This window comes from Alternaria conjuncta (assembly GCF_024043145.1).
Source record: "Alternaria conjuncta strain BMP 0040 chromosome Unknown scaffold_9, whole genome shotgun sequence".
NCBI classification, from domain to species: domain Eukaryota; kingdom Fungi; phylum Ascomycota; class Dothideomycetes; order Pleosporales; family Pleosporaceae; genus Alternaria; species Alternaria conjuncta.
This window is the reverse complement of record NW_026250098.1, coordinates 842,491-862,390: the sequence shown is the minus strand read 5'-3', so window position 1 is coordinate 862,390 and position 19,900 is coordinate 842,491. Positions and strand designations below refer to the sequence as shown.

Genomic DNA, 19,900 nt, shown 5'->3' with positions numbered 1-19,900 from the left:
TCCGTCGGGATAGGTGCAAGTACCTAGAGCTTCAGGGATGGTGCAGCTGGCGCTCACACACAGCGTTACGTTGTTTTGGAAGACATCGTTCGTGCAAATACATGCTTGATCTGTTGGAGAACAGGTGTTCGTACCGAAAGCGTTCAAGAGGCACAGTTGCTGCAAGGGTGAGCGAAATGTTAAGAAGTTGGGCTGCAAGGTACTTACAGCACATGCGGGAAGCTTTGACAGGGCAGGCTGCTGTGCTGCATGTACCATGGAGATGGTAACGAGCCACAACAGCATGCATGTGCGAATGAAAGAGGCCATGTCGATGCTCTCACGCCACGTTTGCGCAAGACAATCCGAATGTTGAAGACAGATGGGCGGACCCCCGAGTTTGTAACGGGTGCGTAGGATATCGCGGAGGTCTCAAGTAAAGCGACAGCGGGACAGGTTCCACCATTTATCTTCCGCCTCTAAACGGAAGGTGATCCTCGAATATGATGAACGCAGGGATCCCTCGTGCGGTTTATAGTGCGTCTCTTGTAAGGCCCAGGACTGAAACCCACGAGTCGTAGCTACCATGGTGGCTGCCGTCATTGGTATGAAGTGCCGACTGCAGAAGCCTACCCGACCATGGCATTCCAATAGCGCAAACTTTGTTAAGAAGTGCTGGCGCATATCTGGTCGGAACCTAGCATCCTTCAGAGATGGCGGCATGTCATCCAGAAAGGGGTCTTGCCTTGTTCAGGCCGGTGCAGCGTAATGTGGGGTGCGGTCCGGTGTGTCATGGGCTTGCGAACGCCACAAACGCCAACCGAAAACCACGGTAAAACCTGAACAACAACATCCACCATCCATGACCAACGGAGGATAATTTTAGACTTTCGAATATGTGACAGAAAGGGCGATGATGAGCATGGCGCAATGGCAGAGGTCTGGAGGCGGGCGAGCACGTGGAGCGATAACAGCTGCTCAGTGCGCACCTAGACATCTCGTTCGCTGCACGGCTGCCGAAATGAGCTTCCCTCCGAACGTTCCAAGACGAAGAATGCCCGCCAAGATCTGCACGCCCGCCGGTTCCTGGCGCCACACTGTGTCGCCTGAGGACGAATCCCACGGTTTCATGAATCTCAATCCTAGCGAGCAATCCGTCGTTGAGGGTCCACCCCCAAGCGTTAGGCCACCCGGCGAATCCCCCCCATTCATCGGTTGGCCCACTCTGCCCTGCAGTAAGTCATTCTCGCGTGCGGCCATCGATTCCCGCACGAGGTTTTCGCCGGCTTCCAGCCCAGTGCATGGCTATTCCTTGCATTGATATCGGCATGTGGCACAATGTCTCAAGTGGACACTGTCGGCGTTGTAACCTACAGAGGAAGCAGACATATTCTAAGTCTTCTTCTTTGAGATGGTCTCCGAGATGAGAAGAATAGCATGTGGCAATGCGAAAACGATAGTAAGGGGAACAATGGCTATATATGAGGGTCGGGTGAAGGCTCTTGGTATTCATCACTACCATCAAGCACTTTCAAGACAAGATGAGGCTCATCGACAACGCTCCGCTCTTTGGAGCCCTACTCCTTGCTCGCTTTGGAAGCGCCCAGGATTGTTACCGTCTGCCAAGCGATGCCGACTGGCCATCCGATAACGCGTGGTTGACACTGAACTCGACCGTGAACGGGAAGCTTGTAGCCACTGTCCCAATTGGCTCCCCGTGTCACGACCCGACATACGATGCCGACGCTTGCGACGCATTGAAGTCATCATGGCTCAACCCGCTGACACAGTAAGTGCAAGAGCTCCGTTTACATGTTGGGGTAGAACTCTAATACTCTTGGCAGCACCCCATCTTCCCACTCGATCATGCAGTCGTACTTTGCCAATCAGAGCTGCGATCCATTCTCCGATAGGAGCATCCCGTGCACTTTGGGCAACTACGTTTCGTACTCTGTCAAAGCTACCAAGGCGGAGGATGTTGTATCTGCTCTTGAGTTCGCCAAAGCTCAGAAGATCCGTGTGGTTGTGCGCAACACTGGGCATGATTTTCTTGGAAGATCTACCGGAGCCGGCGCTTTAGCTATCTGGACCCAAAGTCTCAAGAACATCGCCTTCGGCGACTGGTCCGATGAGCACTACACTGGCCCTTCGGTCACTGTTGGCGCTGGAGTGATGGGCAACGAGTTGCTCGAGGCAGTGCACAAGCAAGGCATGAGTGTTGTGTCTGGTGAATGCGCTACTGTTGGTCTAGCAGGAGGGTTTACCCAAGGTGGTGGACACTCGGTGCTCAGCACTGAGTTCGGGCTTGCTGCTGATCAGACCTTGTCCTTCGAGGTCGTGACTGCTGAGGGTAAGATGCTCACTGCTTCAGCAACCGAGAACGCCGACCTCTATTGGGCTCTCAGCGGAGGTGGTGGTGGCACATATGCTATCGTCCTCTCATTGACTGTGCGAGCATACCCGGCCAAGCAGGTTGGTGGTGCTGCTATGCAGCTTCTCGCCTCGTCCACCACCCCCGAGAAGTACGCAGCAGCAACCGCCAAGCTGATTGAGCTCTTACCGGCGATGATCGACGCTGGTGCTATGGTCGTCTTCTTGGTCAGCACTCAGTACATTGTGATCAAGCCCGTCACCGTCTGGGACTCAACAGCTGCCTACGTCAAGGACGTTGTGCTTGCGCCTTATGCCAAAGCTCTTACAGATCTCGGCATCACGCCCCCGATCGTCTACAGCGAGCTGTCTTACCGCGACCACTTCGATCGCTACATGGGCCCTCTCCCACGCGGCGCATACGAAGTCAACCGATATCAGTTTGGTGGCCGTCTCATTCCCCGAACTGTGGTCGAGAACAAGACCGCCGACCTTGTCAAGGTTTACCAAGAGCTTGCCGCAGAAGGCGTCTTGCTTGCTGGTAGCTCAGCAAACTACAAGAAGCCCGCTGGAGTCGCCGACAATGGCGTACTCCCCGCATGGAGAGACGCCATGATTCAGCTGCAACTTATCACAAACTGGGATTCCACCGCTCCTTGGGCCACCATGGAGGCAGCTCAGCAGAAGATGACCAACGAGCTCATGCCTAAGATTGAAGCCATTACCCCGGGCAGTGGCTCATATCTGAATGAGGCAGACTTCCAGCAACCGAACTGGAAAGAGACCTTCTTTGGCAAGAACTATGACAAGCTGAAGGACATCAAAAAGAAGTACGACCCCAAGGATGTTCTCTACATCCTCAAGGGTGTTGGTAGTGAGGCCTGGAACGTCAGCAAAGACGGACGTATGTGCCGTGCGTAGGAGAGTCGTGTAGTTTAATATTCTTGTACATACCACTTATCATCCTGGGCTTCACCCAAATCAAGAGCTTATGAACTTTTCCCAAATCCCTCCACTCATCAATGCGCTCAGCGATGTGACCAAAGACCAGAGCGATTGATCCTAAGGGGGTCTTTTAGGCTGATTTAGATGCGGCAACTCAACAAATGTTGCGATTGAGCGAGACAGGATGTGGCGTAGATGTGTCGTGTATTGGAAGGAGACAGGTAAGGGCATCGCTGTCTCTCGATCCGATGGTGTGCGTCCGTGCACGATCAGGCCGGCTAAAGCTCCACGTGACGTCGCGTCACGACTTCTGGACCCTTTCATCCACCACACATTCCCGATGCCACCCCGGACTCTTCATCATTCCCTATATAGGATCTGCCTGAATAGTAAGCCATCGCACTGTGTGGGCCTTTGCCAGGCTGCACACATGGCTTTGCGAGTCGACCCTTGCGCCCAGCGGATGGCTGCCTGCAGCTTTTCCGCTATGGGCATATCGAGCGTTAGTATCGGGATGCACCTCCCTCCTATGTCTTCTCAGTGAGCTGCTGTGGTTTTATTGATATTTCAGCTAGCTTTCATCAACTTACATGTTTCTTCCCTTTTGCGCAAGTTTTGTCGCGTCATCTTTCTCTCGTACATCATACCATACAGCAACAAGGGAACCGGTTTTTTTTGCCATTCTGTGGATGCCGTCTGTCTTCAAATCAACGGTAATTAACTGCGATCGGACTGATCGGTCGTTGCGTTATCAGGACATGTGAAGAGGGACAAGGTTTCCTTCACACCGCATTCAGGACTAGCTAGCCGGGTCCAAGTCTGTCGGCATTCACTTCAACTTGGACGTAAACCCTACCCTTGTGAATTAGTCACTCGCCTCGCACACCACGTGCTGCCTTGTTTCTACATAATCTCCACACGCCTGAACTATTTCGCGCTCGGTACCGAACTCACTCTACCACTCTACCACGGCGCTCGAACGATCACCTTCGCAGCCCTCTTTAACTGAAAGAAATCCACACCATACTCCAACCAAATCAGCCATCATGTCTAAGAGCTGTGTAATCTGCGGCACCGAGGAGAGCGAAAGCGAACTACTTATCGAAGCTCCATGCCGCCGCCATTTGGTCTGCGCCGACGATCTCGCGAGCTTTTTCGAGAATGCGACAAACAACGAGAGTCTATACCCGCCGCAGTGCTGCGATGTTATGTTTGTGTTAGACGAATATGAGGACTATCTGCCCTGGGAGGTTTCTTGGGCGTACCAGGTGAAACAGCAGGGCGAGTACACGATCCTGGCAAAGTAAGTCCTAAAAGAATAAAAAACTGATCAGTTCGACGTGAGAGCAACAGATGGGAATTAAGCTAACTCTTGAACAGATTCCGAACATACTGCGCAAATCCAGCTTGCGCGAAGTTCCTACCCCCCGGAAACCACGTCGAAGACCCCGATTCGAAAATTACATATGCCATCTGCGAAGCCGAAGAGTGCGGAAAGTTGACCTGTGTCAAGTGCAGGACGTTGCTCGACCAAGGGACCCAGAACCACAAGTGCGACCAGAACGAAGACGACAAGAAGTTCAAGCAAACCGCGAACGAGAAGGGCTACCAAGAGTGCTTCGTTTGCGGCGCAACCGTGGAGTTGGCCGAGGCATGCAATCACATTACCTGCGAGTGCGGCAACTCATTCTGTTACATCTGCGGCGAGAACTGGCCTGGAATGCACGGCTGCCCTCAATACGGACCCGCTGAGTACGACGAGGAAGGATACAACCAGGACGGCTTCCATCGTGATAGTGGCCTCAGTCGTGAGGGTCTCACTCGTCGTCAAGAAGTCCTGCGTGCACGTGCACTAGACGAGGCGCAGCGTCAGGCTGACGATGACGATGAAGATGACGAGGAGGAAGGTGATGCGCGAAATGATCCTGAGTGGGAAGTCCTGCAACATCTGACTCCCGACCAACGCGCTATTGTCAATATGCTTCCTCATGGGCCCCGCGAAGACGCTTTGGATCAGCATCGCATCGAGTTGTTCGAAAACCAGGGCATTTTGTTCGATCAGTTCAATCCTCATCCTCCGCCTCCGACTCCACACCCGCAAGATAATGATGAGGATGGTGACGAGGAAGGGGAAAACAACGGTGAAGACGATGAGGAGCGCGGCGACGACGAGAACATAAACGCAGAACATGGACCCGCTGTCGATGACTTCCTGCCAGGTCAAGCGGGAGTCCATGACCCAAGGTACATTCTCGATGCAAACGGAGAATTGCAGATTACCCGTGCTATACCAAACGACCAGCATCCCCCAGAGGTGCAAGGAGCATATCCCGCGGACCAAAATGAATTCTATGACTTCTCCGGCTCGAACATCCAAGTCGTCCCGGCCGACGAGGAAGCTGCCCAACAGGATATCCCCGTCACAGCCAGCCAGCCTCCCACTTCCGACGAAGCCGTCAACGACGACACACCCGGAGCTTAGTAGCGCTACGTCATCGTTGCCTGCGAATTCGCCCCAGGAACAACAGCCCACGTTATACTACGAATAACCTGAACAGGTCTGCAGACTACACTGAGTTATAGTTGGGCAAAGTAGAAGACCTAAGATCAACATAGGTTCAAGGGTGTTCAATTTTATGCTTGTATGAAGTGAGGGCATCGCTGTTTCTGGTACTGATGCTGTGCGCCGGTGCACGACCAGGCCGACTGTGGGATAGTGTTGGATCGAGAGATAAAGGAAATAAGGTAGTTGATCGACATACACTTCATTGCGTCATTCATCATTGCAGTACTTTTGGTTCGTGTTCTCGTAGGGCCTGACGTGCTGTGTAATAAACGTGTCCACCCTCATCCTACCCGCCATCTACTTAACGAAAGTGTTGACAGGCAACCTGTAAACATCAATCGTCCAGTACGGCCTTCTAGTTCCCTCCCACTGATCACTCCCATGCAGTCCCTTGGGCACATCGATATCCTCCCACTGCGTATCAAAGCCCGCCTCATACAGATCCATCTCAGCAACCTTGGTATAAACATCATAGCAGATCTGGCGATCAGCCCCCAAACCATTATACCACCCAAACTTTCCGTCCTTGGCCAAAAGCGCAACCACATACTCCGCGAAAAACTCCTTGAGCGCCTTGTAATCCTCGGCAAAAGTATCGTAGTAGATCGCATCTAGCACAACACCCTGCTCCACCAACTTGGGCAGAATATCCTGCCACCTCCCTTCGTGAATCTTGACATTGGGCTTGTCGTACCAGCCTTGCTCACGCAGCCGCTGGTGCACTTGCGGGTGCGCTTCGATGATGTGGTGTTCTGCGGGGTCATGCGTGAGGATCGCCGTGTCAACGATACCCATCCCATGGCCAACGTTCATAGTGCGAAGACCAGATTTGGGAATTAGAGTCTCGGCGTGGCGTTGCATAATTTGCGTTTCCCAGTCCATCATGACGGCGTTGTCGGATTCGTCAAGCAGGATACCCGGCTTGTAGCGGAGTTGTGATTTCAGGTATGCTTTGTTGTCTAGGGAGACGTCGTCGAGTACCTTCTCTTCGACGACTTGTTCCACGGCTTTGGCGTCTTCGGCGGAGACTTTTTGCTTCTTAGCGGCGGGTTGCTCGGTGGTGTCTTCTTCGAATGCTTCCTCCACGTCGTTGTCGCCCATGCCGAGGGCTTCCAGGCGCGCGAAGAGGATCTCAGCGCGAACACCGGCTTCGACCATCATCTCGTAGATCTTCTTTTGGCCTAAGCGGAGGGCAATGCATCCTGGTGTTTCGTCTTCCTTGTTGAGGTCGTTCCAGATGGCGCCGTTTTGGAGGAGAGTCTCTACCGTTTGGATGGCGGCATCGCCAGCCTCCTTTCCATCTTCAGCCTTGCCGCATGCTGCGATTGCTGCGTGTAGTGGTGATGTTGATACTGTTGCTGTGGGGTCTTGCACGTTTGCCGATCCATCCTTGAGCAGGACGGTCAACGCCGGCACGTCGTGACGCTCTGCCGCCGAGATGATGCGCTTGGCGAGGAGGATATCTTCTTCTGTTGCTTGTTCGGCCATCTTGAATTGTGATTGTATCGACGTCGATCTGAGTTGCAGAATGGACTGTGGGGTTGGGTAACTTTTTCTGCAGGGTTCACGATAAGATAAGCGAAGACTAGTGCTTCACTGTGGCTTCCCGATGCGGCATGGACTGATACTGTGCTGTGCTTGGTAGGGAAATGACAAGGATGGTAGGTTAAAAGCTGCGCGAACAATATATGTAGTAACATGACATTTGCTGGCAGCGAGCATGTACATATTTGCTGAATTATTTCGTGCTTCTATTGATGATCTAACAAACTAGGCTTCCGTCATAAGATACTACAAGCCAACGAAACACAGCGAGAAACACCTTCCATGAGTCTATAGAGATAGACGTATGCTTATTCAATCGCCACTTTCCTAAACACCTTGCTTCCATGCCATGCGAGCTGTCCAATTCTGATCGTATCCAAGTGAAGGCATCTCCATCCGTCCCATCAAGCCACAGGTATAGATAGTGATGCGAAACTGATGATGCCAAAGCATAACGCGCAACAAGGCCCCGCAAGAACTGCTATCGTACGGGGCGGACATGTATATAGACATTAGAAACGAATTAAGGGGCGATCGACGCGACAGAATAGATCTGATCCCCAACGGGTGGCGGCGCTTGCGTGCTGTATGCAAGTCAATCCGATGCCTTTGATGCAAAAATGAGCCCACTATCGGGCTTACTTCATCATCTGCGAAATGTTGTTCCACTTTTGCTTGAGCGCTTCGTGCTCTTCGTTGATCTAGAAGACTGGTTAGCAGTGCCCAACATCGAACTGGGTTGCAACTTACTGTAGCCCATTGCATCTTGACATCGACCAACTCCTTCTCCATCTCGGCCATCGAGTCTTCTAAGTTGCGGTTCTCGTTGTGGACGACAATGTTCTTTTGCATGACAGTCTCCATTTCGCTCTTCAGCCGTGCTTCAACCTCGGCAGGTTGGGTGTCGACGATCTTCTGTAGTTCCAAGACCTTGGTCTTCAAAGTTTCGTTTTCTTCAGCGAAGTTCTCATTCTCGACCTTGGTCTTGATGAGCTCAGAAGCGACCTGGACATGTTCCATGTCGGACTGTTCAGCACGATGCTCCAAAGACCGAACCTTTTGCTCCAAATGCGTGACCTTGTCTTTCAATCCATGAAGTTCAGTCTCCCGCTCCTTTTCCACACGTTGCTGTTCTTTCCACTCAGCGGTGTATTGCTTGAGCATCTCCGGCGTAATCTTGACAGAAACGGCATCTTTGACGAGGGTATCGGCGCGATAAATCTCCTTGTCGATACCGGCCGTCGAACCGAAGAAGCCGTTCTCGAGAATGGAATTGGCCGACGGGGCTTTGTCGATGTAGACATCGAACAACCGCTCTTTGAGGAACTGGGTCAGGGTAGACATGTCCTTCATACCTAGCAACGTTTCGGCGTTCTTCTGCATTAGTACGATGCCGAACTTCAAGATAGCAGACTCAAGACCCTCGCTGAGTATCAGGTCGTAGATGCGCAAGACGAGCTGCAGCGGGAATCGGTATGCAAACAACGTGAGGAACCATTGCGTTGCGTAAAGCTGGGGCTTGACCTCTCTTCGACGAAGATGGCAGTAGAGAGCGGGCTCCAGATCTTCCAAAAGACGTTCGAACTGGTAAAGATGCAGATGGAGTCCAGCCATATCAGCCACAAAGAGGTCGCGCAGACGATATTTGTTCATGAGCGTAACGAAAAGACTGAAAGCTTCTTCCTCAGGCATCTACCGAAGTTAGTAAAGCGACGATTATCACAAGGGTGATAGCTTACGTTGAAAAGCAGAGGCATAGCGATGAAGTTCATGCCTTGAGCGTAACCAACAGCGTCATCGTACAGAGCATAGGCTTTGCAGATGCCAAAGAGACCGTCTTGTAGCCCAGCTGCCATGAGGTACTTGGAGTAGCTCGTTCGAGCTCCGAGATCGCGCTTGATGACCTTCTCTAATTTCGAGATGGTGACTGCATTCTGCTTCTTTTCCGCCGCAAGCCTCGCTTGCACCTTGATGGGATCTTCGTCCGAGGTGAGTGATGGCGAGCCTAATGGTGCGGTCGTGCTAGCGGCTGTTGTGGCCGGGCTCGAGTAGTCGGAATGCACAGAAGACGAGGAAGAAGCGACGGAGTCCTTTCCGTTCGCACTGGCTTGGCCGGTGCTGACAGTGCTGTTCCTGACGCTCATATATTCTTTGTCTGTTCCACGAGCAACTAGCTCTCTGTACATGCTCTCCAGCTCTTCGCTTTTACTTTGCGCCAGCACTTGCCAGATAACACCACGGATGACTTGAGGGATACCGCTGGCGATGGCGCGGTTCAGTTCTTCGGAGCTGGTACGCGCGATTGCGGCTGGGCCCTCATTGACCACTGACTGCCATAGATCCCAGTCAACAGGCTCAGCCGCATCTCCTGCCGGACCAGCGGCGAAACCAGAAGCAGTACCGGGGGCCAACTTGGGATTTATTGTAGGCTGCTTTGCGAGCGCTGGAGGACTTCCTGGCTCTTCCTCAGCTAGAGGGGTGGGGCTGGCAATGCCGAGACCGAGGCCTGGTGATGCTAACGCTGCTGCTGGACTGCCTTCTCCGGTTGTGTCATCCAGTGTTATGCCAGCTTCTTCCCTCATCCGCAGAATCTTGAAGCGATCTCGCAGGCTGCCCTGGCTTGATCTGTTCTTGGAGCCCATGTCTCCTTCGTCTTCGATCCTGCTCAAAGTGAGCTCAGGATTGCTGCCGATGGTTGCAATAGATGCCCCAGTATGGCGTCGCTCGGCAGTTGTTGTAGTTGTGGGTGGAGACTCTGGCTTCTTGCTGGAACTATTTCTCGAAAGCCACGCAAAGGGGCCTGTGAGCTTCCTGGTCGTCGGTGCTGGCGCGGGTTTCTCTTTCTCCTGTACAGCGGGCGGCGCGGGTGGAGGGGGGAATTTTACGGGTGCCATTGTGCCTGAAAGGCCTTGTAGGCCACTCGCGGAGCTTGTGGAGTCTCGAGAGTCTCGCGGTGGTAGTTTGGGGAGTATGCCGGCAGCCTTGGAGCCTTCTGTAGGGAGTCAGCTCAGGTTCTGCGCTCAGCATGCATTTGCGCATGACGCATTTGTGGCTACGGAGTGAGTGAATGCGGGGCGCCCTCGCTTTTGAAGCATGATTCGCCGAGCATGCGCACATCACATAGCCCTAGATTATGCCGAACAAAGTAGGTGTACTCACCACTATCCAACGACACGTCGTCCATGTCTGAGGTGACTGAGACCCTGTGTCCAGTCAAGAGTGGTGACTTGGCTGCCGGTGCAGCCTCGGTAGGCTTTTCGACGACTTCGGGCTCGCTCTCTGACTCGTCGCTGTCATCTTCGTCCTCATCCTCGTCGTCGTCATCATCGTCGTCATCCTCCTCGCTGTCGTCGCTCTCCTCTTTGGGCAGTTTTGGCACTGCAGGATTGGGCGAGACTGGTTTGCCGGCTTGTACGGTGGAGTTGGAAGACTCCCGCTGTAGGAGGGAGCGTGATCGTGACTGCGATCGTTCGGAGTGTGAGTCGGGGCGAGGGGTAATCTCAGAAGCGTCTTCGAAGTCGTCCTACACCGCCGCACGCGTGTTAGCAAACTCGCACAGTGAGGCTCTCCTCTGTCGCCAGATTCAAACAGGCATTGCTTACGCCGTCTTTGTCGGAACTGTGTGAGCTCGTGGGTCTTTCGGTCTTGTCCGCCATATTTGCAAGGGTTGGCGGTGTAGGCTACTGCGGGTCGGTCGAGGGTATCTTGAAAGGCAGCTGCCGTCGACGTGCGGAACGTGGAGTGTGGGCGTGTGTAGAGAATAGAGATTAAGACGTAGTGTTGCTCGGGCTTCGGGGCACAAGTCGGGAGGCGCGGCGGTGTTGTGGTGGTGATGGGGAATTAGGAGCGGGACAGCGACGTGGGTTGGTGAATTAGAGAGAGTGGAGCACGACCCTGGCACCCTGGCCGCGGCCTTGAACTTCGGGGAAGCCACTGAGGAGCCACAGCGACAATCCACCCCCGTCCGTGACCAACAACGGCCGCCCGTGGAAGACGAAGTCCGTGACATTTCAGACTCTGACACGCTGCATGACGTCGCCCCTTCATGCCTGGCTACTGTGCATATGCAGCCGCACCGCCAGGCCAGCTGTTCACACGGCGCGCCGTGGTGGTACAAACAGCCCACCATGGCCTGCCATACATAAGGTTAATCTGAAACATGCACTAACGCCGCCGCTTGTTCGTCCTCCGTACACCGTCTCCCACACGCGACAGGCATTCGGCACTATTTTTGGTTTTCGACCTGATCGTCCGCGACTGCAAAAGAATCAGCACATGGTAAGACGTCACTCAGGGGCCGGACGTCCGACGTTCTTGAACAAGAAGGAAGTCTCCTTTGTTCCTTCCTAGCCAGCCACCTGTTGATGACGCTCCTCCCTCTTGTGCAACGACCGCGTCTCAGCCCGCCATCTCTGCTTCACGTCAGCAAATCCGTGCCACGGGGGGTCTACGTCACGCATGCTTCAAAAAGGGTTTGAACAATAAGTAATGTGAAGTAGAATTGCAAAGTCAAGGTATATACATGAACATCAAGAAGGTATCTCCAATCAAAGTTTCCAGCTCATCTCCTTCTCCCGATTAATCTCATAGCCATCTCATGTCTCAGAACCTCTTCCTTATGCGAGGCACTGGGAGTAGAAGTCGTTCTGCTTGACGCACTTGGCAGTGCCCTCGCAGGCAGTTGGGCCAGTCCATCCCTGGCCACCGCACTGGTACCAGAGCTTAGCGGCACCAGCAGTTCCAGAGGGAACAGCACCGGTGGGGGCAGCGATACCGGCAGAAGGCTTGACAAGAGTAGCGAAGGTGGTAGGGGCCTCGGGGGCAGCGCTGGGGATGGTAGCGTTCATCGAGGGGCGGGCAGGAGCGAGGGTAGGGAGAGCGGCAGCGCTGGTCTCGGCAACGACGACAGAGGAGGCGGCGGCGGCGGGAGAAGAGACAGGGACGGTCGAGTTGGCAGCAGGAGCAGATGGCTTAGCACCACCGGCACCACCGCAGGAAGCAACGGCGCCACCAGGAGCCTTGTACGTGGTCGCGTCGAAGCCGTTGTAGATGTCGGGGATGTAGATGTTCTTGTCCTCAGCCTTGTAGGCGCCGGGGAGCTCAATGGTAGGAGTGCAGGAGCCCTCGCTGCCGGTACCAGTGATCTTGAGCTGCATGCAGCCAATGTAGAACTGAGCACCGCCGACGGTCTGGGCGCTGTGAAGAGCCAGCATCTCTGAACGGAGTAGGTACTCGCCAGTGGCAAGACCGGTGGGGAGAGCGAACTCGTGGGTCATGTTGTTCGCCCCCATGATCTCGTTGGCCCACTTGCCGTCGACTTGGTCGAGCTCGTCAATCTTGAACCATCCGGCACCGATACCGGTAGCCTGGGCAGCATCGTCGACGGGTCCGTAGAGCATGTGGGTGATAGGACCTGGGTGGCCGGACTGGTCCCATTGGACCTTGATTGTGTCACCCTCAGCGGCAGCAACGGTCTCGACACCAGAGGGGACCTTGGAGCCGCCGACGTTGCAAACGATGTCGTCGCTGGTTACGTCGGTGACGGGGCTGTTGGAAGGTGGCATCCGGATGCCGACTTGGTAACCAGGGGTAACATCGTTGACCCAGAGCTGGTGAAGGTTCTGGTGAGCCGAGACGGCGGAGAGGAGAGCGCTGGTGAAAACGGCCTTGGTGAACATCTTGAAGTTTCAAAGTTGTGTCGTCGGTGTGATATGTACAGTGACTGGATATGCAAAGATATGCTAGTGATGCCTGATCACGAAATGAATGTAGTGTAAAGAATGAAGTTGGCAAAAACCGGAACGAGTGTTGTGCAAGAAAGGACTGGCCTGATGGAATGATGAGTTGGAGAAGTCAGGACGACGGCAGCTTTTGTACTCACCCCACGCAGATCTATTCCCTGTCTTAGGCGCCAGACCTGAGATTAATAGTCCCGGAGATCAGGACAAACCGCCTGGAATCCTCCATGACACCCGTTCACGCTATCCCAGCCACTGGCAACGGGAACGACATCGCCTTGACAGATGCCAAGGGGCGACACGCCAGCAGTACATCTAGATGAAGTGCTAGTTTGCCCTTTTTGGGCGTTGTCCGCGATGCTTGTTTATGCGACAGGCACCATCCGAGATTGGGTGGGCATGGTGGTGGAGAAGCTGGGAAGCGAGCGTTTCCAGTCTCGCTACTTTGGGTTAGCGAATCCGTTTCAACTGTGCAGCCGCATGTTTCAAAACACTGCAAGAGCGGTTCGCTGGGAACACGATCCTGCAGCGAGTCGCGATGAACATGAAAACTTCGGTGTTCTTGTTGCCGAAGCTTGTAGACGCAGCTGACGGGTTGTGTGATATCCGGAGAAATTTCACAAGACTGCGTTGACGCAGTAGTCGGTGGTTTGAAAGAAATAGAGTAACATGTGCTTGAGATTGCGTATGAATTATGTGAACGACTTTCATTGCAAAAGCAATCTACAGTTCACTGCCTTTGATGAGGCTGCACTTCATGACGCGCTGCACCGGCGCCTGGGGTGGGGCAGCACCTCAGTCGGAGAAAATGTCTTCCTCATGGGTCTCGTCTTTTGAAGATGAAACCTGTAGGCGCTGGTACGGTACGTCCTTCAAGCACCGTAGAAAGACCGTCCATTTCCTTGCCCGTGTCAGGTATTGGTTCGGATATTGATGCCGTTGGGCTTGGAGTATTTGCAGTGGAGGTAACAGTGTCCGTGGGCAATGCGAGAGTTCTAGTAGAGACAGAGACGCTCCCTTGAAGTACTTCTCCATTGACGTAGATATGAATTTCCGGTACCGTAGAAACTAGCAATTTCGGATGGATGATGGAGAGGAACCTTGCGCCAGCTAAGATCGAAGTGAACCACAGCGTTATGAGGAAGAAAATGGCGAAAAGCACCCACGGCACAAGGATGCATTTTCGCGGCATTCGATTCCGTGCAGGCAGTGAGGTCAGGAACCCCGGTGCTAAAGACTGCGCAAAGTGGGGGTGGTTTGTGTCCTGGTAGTCGGGCTTGACCTGAGCTTCCTCCATCTCCTTTGAAGCTGCTTTACTGTAACGCGGGATCGAAGAAGGCGACTCATGCGTGGCTTGATGATAGGGGTTGTTTGAGGCGCCACCTTTTGTTGCTGAACCAAAATTGGCGTTTTGTGGCGTATGAGGAGCGGTATACGAAAGGAACGTAGAGCTGTATGTTGGAGCTGGTGAAGGCAAGCTCCCCAGTTCGACGGAAGCCATGTCTAATGACGTTGGTCGGTTTTGGGCGTCCATGGTGGAGGCGAATATTTGGAAGATCCGAAAATGCGACAAGCAAGAGGACCGGCCTTTTAGTGATTATAACAAAGAAACAACGCGGAGCTTGACTGCTGGAGCAATTCAAGTGCGAACAATGCAAATAAAGGCACTGCATCTGATGAACAGCGTGGCATCCGCGAACAGTGATCTATTGCAATTAGCCTACGGAAAGAGTCATTAGTAAACGTTTCATCGCTTTCGTGCGACTATGTATCGTTTCCACGGCTGAATTACACATCTCGACGAATGCAGTGGTGGTGAGAAGAAGCCTGGGGACGACAGGTTTGGAAGGCGCGGCGTGCTGACGAACGATTGGCGTACCGGCGCTTTCCCTCGGATGCAGGGGCTAGCCTTGGGGTGGCATATTGGCCGCACCGAGTAGTCTCAACCACAGACAAAGTCAGTAGTTGAGCATGACTGTTGTAGTTTTGGCAGTTGGCTCATAAAATGTCCGATCATAATTGTTTGCACGAGATGTACGTGCAGAGCATGCCTTCACTAGGCGTGCTCGAGGGTATCATACCACAACTCCAAAACTCCAAGCGCAATGACCATTCAGGCATGTCCGTATATACTTCCCCGAATATACTCAGGCTTTCGCCTTGCCCTTGCCAGTACCAGCAGGCCTACCTCGCTTCTTCCCTGCCGCGGCTGGCTGTGCGCGAGCAACTGGCTGTCCATCTGCCCGCCTACCCTCGGCTGTTCTGATATCCTCAAGCTCCTTCTCCAGCAAGCCTTGCAGTTGTTCGTTTCGCCTCCCAAGTAGCAATACGTCGTCTGTATTGATTGTATTGCGTCCGGCGTGTTTGGAGAAGACTTCGAGGTCGCGGGCTGTGTTTGCTGTGACAGCGTCAGCACCCTGTAGTCTGGGTAGTATCCAAGGACTCGAGGTTGTTCGTACCGATCTGAGTATATACAAGCTCAGTAAGCGCGCCGATGAACTGAGGTGTTGCGTTCAGGTCGTTTTCCAACGTCTTTTCATCAACAAATTGGCCGATTGAGTACCAGAGGGCTGACTTGAGCCGCTATGCACGTTGTCAGTCCGAGCTCACTATCATTTTAGATGATAAATTCTCTACCTCTTCGCGCTCTGCTTTGGCATCATCGTTTGACGCCATATCGCCGCGTGGTTGAACTTCAGTCGCGTGTAATTGCCGGCCAGACGAGTGACGCGACGCGCCTAACGCGGGCCAATAGCGGGGCCTCGGTGATGATCGGGGAGAAAGTCACCGCCCATGTTCTGCCACCTGGGGGTCCACGCTTGAGTGATTTATTGTTATTGCGCGCAATTACTTCCTCGTCAACATCGCCTTTCACGCACAAGTCCATACGCATCAGTCTATCGCAAAAGTCACCGAACACTTCTCTCGCGTCACCCTCCAACGAAGCCGTAATCGCACCCCGACGTCGCTTTTCCACACTACTGCGCACCAAAACTACAATCGCGAATACAAACATCACATACCCAAGATGGACTACGTACTTGACAACGTGGTCGAGTGGAAGGACCGTCTGGTCAACAACTCGATCAAGTCTTTCGAAGAGATGACTGCCCAGCGCTGGGTTCGCATCATCGCTATCGTGGGCGCATACCTCCTCATCCGACCATACCTGCTCAACGCGGCCGCAAAGAAACAGAAGCAACAACTAGAGAAGGAGGCTGAAGACCTTGGCTTGGGGAAGACAGATGCATTAGACGCCAACGACTTCAGAGGCAAGGGCGTCAGGGTGAAGAAGGGCGAAGCGAAGAAGAAGGAGTAGGTGCACACATAGGAAGATGGACGGACATGGGAATGGGGGGTGGTAATACTGTGGAATTCGGACGAGGATGATCTTGATGGGAAGAAGGAGCATAGACGGCTTGAGGGACATGGATATGGGCTGCATACCAACGGCGTTTTGGCATTCGGACTTGGCTAACATGCGGACCTGGACTGTCTTTCTGGCACACTCCTAACACGACGACTGCGATGCATGCGATTACGCGCCTACAGAGAACGACACAACAATACATTCGAGCAGAAATCGACGAGCTAAGCTCTGGGAAGTCCACTTCTGCTTCAATATCGTAATTCTAATAAGATCAACTCTACCCCTTTCTCAATTCTTCAGCGCTTTCGATTCCCTTACTCCGCAGATCGAGCATCGGTGTGTTTATCCTGAATGCTGGCTAATGGACCTCGGTCTCGTTCGCATTTGCACTTGCCTCCATGACAGAAACCCGTTCGTTCAGTGCATGTTCACGCCACATCATCTTCACACATTCACCGTGTTTGCTAGCCCAGCACTCCATTCCATATCCCAAACCACTCCCAGCAGCGGCGTCCGCTCGCTGCCACTTCAGCCCATGATCATCACATTCACAACCCTTCCGCTTCACATGCTTTTCCTTCATAACCCAACTTAGTCCCTTCCGACTATGTATCCGCACGCGCAACCTGAGCACTACCAATGCCTGACGACGACGCGTACCGCAAGCAAGTTCAAGGAAAAGTCCAAGACCTGGTTTCTGAACGTCACGAGAAAAGCGGTGCCAAACTGGTCATCGAAGCTGTGGTTGAGGGTGTGAAGTTGTATCGCAGTTACAAAGAAGAGAAGGCAGCAGAAGAGAAGGGGAAGGGGAAAGGGAAAGAAGAAGGGAAGCACAGGAGACATAGGAAGGGAGGTGGTATGGACGAAAGTGGGAAGGATGGGCATAGGAGGCATCGTAGGCACAGGCGCGGTGATGAACACGGTCATGGATCCAGTGGTAGACATCGACACCGTCGTCACCGTTCTGGATCAAGGGATGAAGAGCGTGGAAGACACCGTCACAGCTCACGGGACAGAAGCCCCAGATCTCACCGACGTGACCGGAGCAGAGACATTCGCGACCCAGTCACCGAGCCCCCTCACAACAATGACTCTGAGTATCAGATGACCGGTGGTGCAGGACCAGCAGATACTTTGCATGATGGCCATAGGAGGACAGACGCTCCATTGCCTGGAGCCGGAGATCGGCCAGGAAGTGGCGGCAGCGGTTATCAAACTTCATGGGAAGATTTGGCACCTGAGCCTCGTCCCCAATCGCGATCTCGTGGACGCAAGGAAGCACACCGTACAGAACGTAAAAGATCTCGTACACCCCATCAATCTCATCGTCGAAAGTCTGGCGGGCACCGGAGCTCACATCAGCGTGACCGCTCACGTACCAAACAATCGGATCATCGTCCAGGTCGCATAGGCGCATCGCAATCTCCAACAAGGCAGCAGAAAGGACCAGATGGCACACCGTTCGGTAGCTTGCCCGAGTACAAAAGCAAAGGCGGCATTGCCATGGGTCTTGGGGATCACTTCATGGCCACCTATAGGCACATCAAAGCCGAGCATGAAGCCGGCCACCGTACCAAAGGTGCGTTGGAGAACGTCCTTGATGGGATGTGGAAGAAGAAGACGGATGCGAAGGGTTACAGTGACAGACTCCGAGAAGGGGAAAGGAAAGAGAGGGAGAAGATGAAGACGGATGCGAAGGATTATAGTGACAGACCAAGGGAAGGCGCAAGGAGAGAGAGGGAGAAAATACGAAAGAGCGAACCAGAGCGTGTCAGATGGACCGAACGGAAGCCTGAAAAGACGCGGGGCGATGAATCGAAACAAAAGGCTGCTGAAAAGGAAGCAAAGGAACGCCATCGTCATGAACAAGACGAGCGCCGCCGTGAATACGAGAAACGACTTGAACACGAACATCGTGAGAAACGACAACATGAGGAAGACAGCAAGAAGAATCGTAGCTCGCCGATTCCTGAGATTCGTGTTCAGCCCCCTACGGCTAGTGGGACTCCTCGCCGTGAACAAGACGAGCTTCGTGAGAGACAAAGGCAGGATGAGAAGCGAAAGCAAATTGAGGAACAAAGGCAGGAGGAGAAGCACTGGCAGGATGAGAAGCGAAGGCAGGATGAGAAGCGGAGGCAAGACGAGAAGCGAAGGCAGGATGAGGAACGAAGGCAGGCCGAGAAGCGAAGGCAAGAGGAAGACAGGAAGAAGAACCTTAGCTCGCCGATTCCCAAGGTTCGTGTCCAGCCTCCTGCACCTAGTGGAACTTACATTCCCCAGTCAACTCCGGTGGCTCGCAATTCTCAGGCCCCTACTGCTCCGAAATATCCTCCTCCACCGGCTCCAAGACGGCCGAGCAGACCTATCCGGCCCAATACTCCTCCCAATCGTACACCCCCAATTGCTCTAGTAGCGCACGACCGGTATGTGCCACCGGCCCAGCCTCCGGCGTCTGAACATGGTGCAGCAGCAGACTTCTACGACCAAGCTCCATATTGGCCGATGCCAGACGAATATGGAAATTATGGAGACCATGATCATCTGGAGCATGGAGGGGATGATGAACAGCCCGCTCATGATGAAGTGCCGCACCTGGGCACACACCCTTCCCCTGTTATGGCAGCTCAATATCCCGAGAGCGTTCCTTCTCCTATCATGGCTGCTCAAGATCCAGAGCGCGTTCCTTCTCCAACTATGGTCGCTCAATATCCAGAGAGCATTCCTTCTCCTACCATACCCCCACATCCAGATACACCTCCTTCTCCTGTTATACCTCCATACCCGGATACGCCTCTTTCTTCTGTCATACCTCCATACCCAGATACACCCCCTTCTCCGGATGTATCAGAGGGTCATTCAGGATCATCCTCACCAATCATGTCGCACGCACCACGCGCTCCTTCGCCACCAAATCGTTTCTCACCCGAATTCTTACAAAGCATCCCGATGCCAGCTCCCCAGCAAGCGGCATCTGCCCCAATTCCACCACCGCCGCCACCGCCCCCTCCTCCAGTTCCACCTCCACCTCCGCCTCCACCAGCAGCAAGACCACCTCCTCCGCCTGGGCCCCCTCCACCACGCTCAGCAGGTCCACCCAATATGGCCGCCATATTTGGCGATATCCTTGGCCCACGCAAACTACGTAGTGTGGCAGCTGAAGAGAAAAATGACAGTAGTAACCCGAGAGCGGGTAAGGTATTGTACGAAGAAACAGCACACAGTCGCGAGGTAGAAGAGCACGAGCGAGCTCAAGTCAGGGACGCTGGTAACCGTCTGCCAGTATCAGGAGCTAGTGGATGGAGTACCGCTTACTCCGTCAAAGAAGAAGCCGATGATCGACCAGAACCTAACAGAGCGTTCAGAGAGGAACTAGCGAGGAGATTGGGC

The 19,900-nt window shown here is 53.6% G+C and overlaps 9 protein-coding genes across 9 annotated transcripts; 5 read left to right on the top strand and 4 right to left on the bottom strand.

Annotated features, from left to right (window-relative positions):
* Window positions 1-1,520: 1,520 nt before the first annotated feature.
* J4E85_006754 (uncharacterized protein) lies at window positions 1,521-3,270 on the top strand (the record flags this gene model as incomplete). Its single annotated transcript, XM_051470990.1, has 2 exons — window positions 1,521-1,768; window positions 1,824-3,270. The coding sequence occupies 2 exons, from the start codon at window positions 1,521-1,523 to the stop codon at window positions 3,268-3,270; spliced, it is 1,695 nt and encodes a 564-aa protein (XP_051325200.1).
* A 1,070-nt stretch (window positions 3,271-4,340) lies between these two features.
* Window positions 4,341-5,776, top strand: J4E85_006753 (uncharacterized protein; the record flags this gene model as incomplete). Its single annotated transcript, XM_051470989.1, has 2 exons — window positions 4,341-4,597; window positions 4,675-5,776. The coding sequence occupies 2 exons, from the start codon at window positions 4,341-4,343 to the stop codon at window positions 5,774-5,776; spliced, it is 1,359 nt and encodes a 452-aa protein (XP_051325199.1).
* A 381-nt stretch (window positions 5,777-6,157) lies between these two features.
* Window positions 6,158-7,348, bottom strand: J4E85_006752 (uncharacterized protein; the record flags this gene model as incomplete). The annotated part of the gene is made up of 1 exon (XM_051470988.1): window positions 6,158-7,348. One exon carries the CDS (start codon window positions 7,346-7,348, stop codon window positions 6,158-6,160), a length of 1,191 nt encoding a protein of 396 aa, XP_051325198.1.
* A 695-nt stretch (window positions 7,349-8,043) lies between these two features.
* J4E85_006751 (uncharacterized protein) lies at window positions 8,044-11,061 on the bottom strand (the record flags this gene model as incomplete). Its single annotated transcript, XM_051470987.1, has 5 exons — window positions 8,044-8,106; window positions 8,156-9,097; window positions 9,145-10,397; window positions 10,565-10,928; window positions 11,008-11,061. The coding sequence occupies 5 exons, from the start codon at window positions 11,059-11,061 to the stop codon at window positions 8,044-8,046; spliced, it is 2,676 nt and encodes an 891-aa protein (XP_051325197.1).
* Window positions 11,062-12,021: 960 nt separating this feature from the next.
* On the bottom strand, window positions 12,022-13,083 carry J4E85_006750 (uncharacterized protein; the record flags this gene model as incomplete). The annotated part of the gene is made up of 1 exon (XM_051470986.1): window positions 12,022-13,083. The coding sequence occupies one exon, from the start codon at window positions 13,081-13,083 to the stop codon at window positions 12,022-12,024; it is 1,062 nt and encodes a 353-aa protein (XP_051325196.1).
* A 2,207-nt stretch (window positions 13,084-15,290) lies between these two features.
* J4E85_006749 (uncharacterized protein) lies at window positions 15,291-15,819 on the bottom strand (the record flags this gene model as incomplete). The annotated part of the gene is made up of 3 exons (XM_051470985.1): window positions 15,291-15,541; window positions 15,603-15,726; window positions 15,781-15,819. 3 exons carry the CDS (start codon window positions 15,817-15,819, stop codon window positions 15,291-15,293), a joined length of 414 nt encoding a protein of 137 aa, XP_051325195.1.
* Window positions 15,820-16,171: 352 nt separating this feature from the next.
* Window positions 16,172-16,462, top strand: J4E85_006748 (uncharacterized protein; the record flags this gene model as incomplete). The annotated part of the gene is made up of 1 exon (XM_051470984.1): window positions 16,172-16,462. The coding sequence occupies one exon, from the start codon at window positions 16,172-16,174 to the stop codon at window positions 16,460-16,462; it is 291 nt and encodes a 96-aa protein (XP_051325194.1).
* Window positions 16,463-17,654: 1,192 nt separating this feature from the next.
* Window positions 17,655-18,969, top strand: J4E85_006747 (uncharacterized protein; the record flags this gene model as incomplete). Its single annotated transcript, XM_051470983.1, has 3 exons — window positions 17,655-17,888; window positions 17,954-18,748; window positions 18,775-18,969. The coding sequence occupies 3 exons, from the start codon at window positions 17,655-17,657 to the stop codon at window positions 18,967-18,969; spliced, it is 1,224 nt and encodes a 407-aa protein (XP_051325193.1).
* A 643-nt stretch (window positions 18,970-19,612) lies between these two features.
* Window positions 19,613-19,886, top strand: J4E85_006746 (uncharacterized protein; the record flags this gene model as incomplete). Its single annotated transcript, XM_051470982.1, has 2 exons — window positions 19,613-19,703; window positions 19,771-19,886. The coding sequence occupies 2 exons, from the start codon at window positions 19,613-19,615 to the stop codon at window positions 19,884-19,886; spliced, it is 207 nt and encodes a 68-aa protein (XP_051325192.1).
* Window positions 19,887-19,900: the final 14 nt, after the last annotated feature.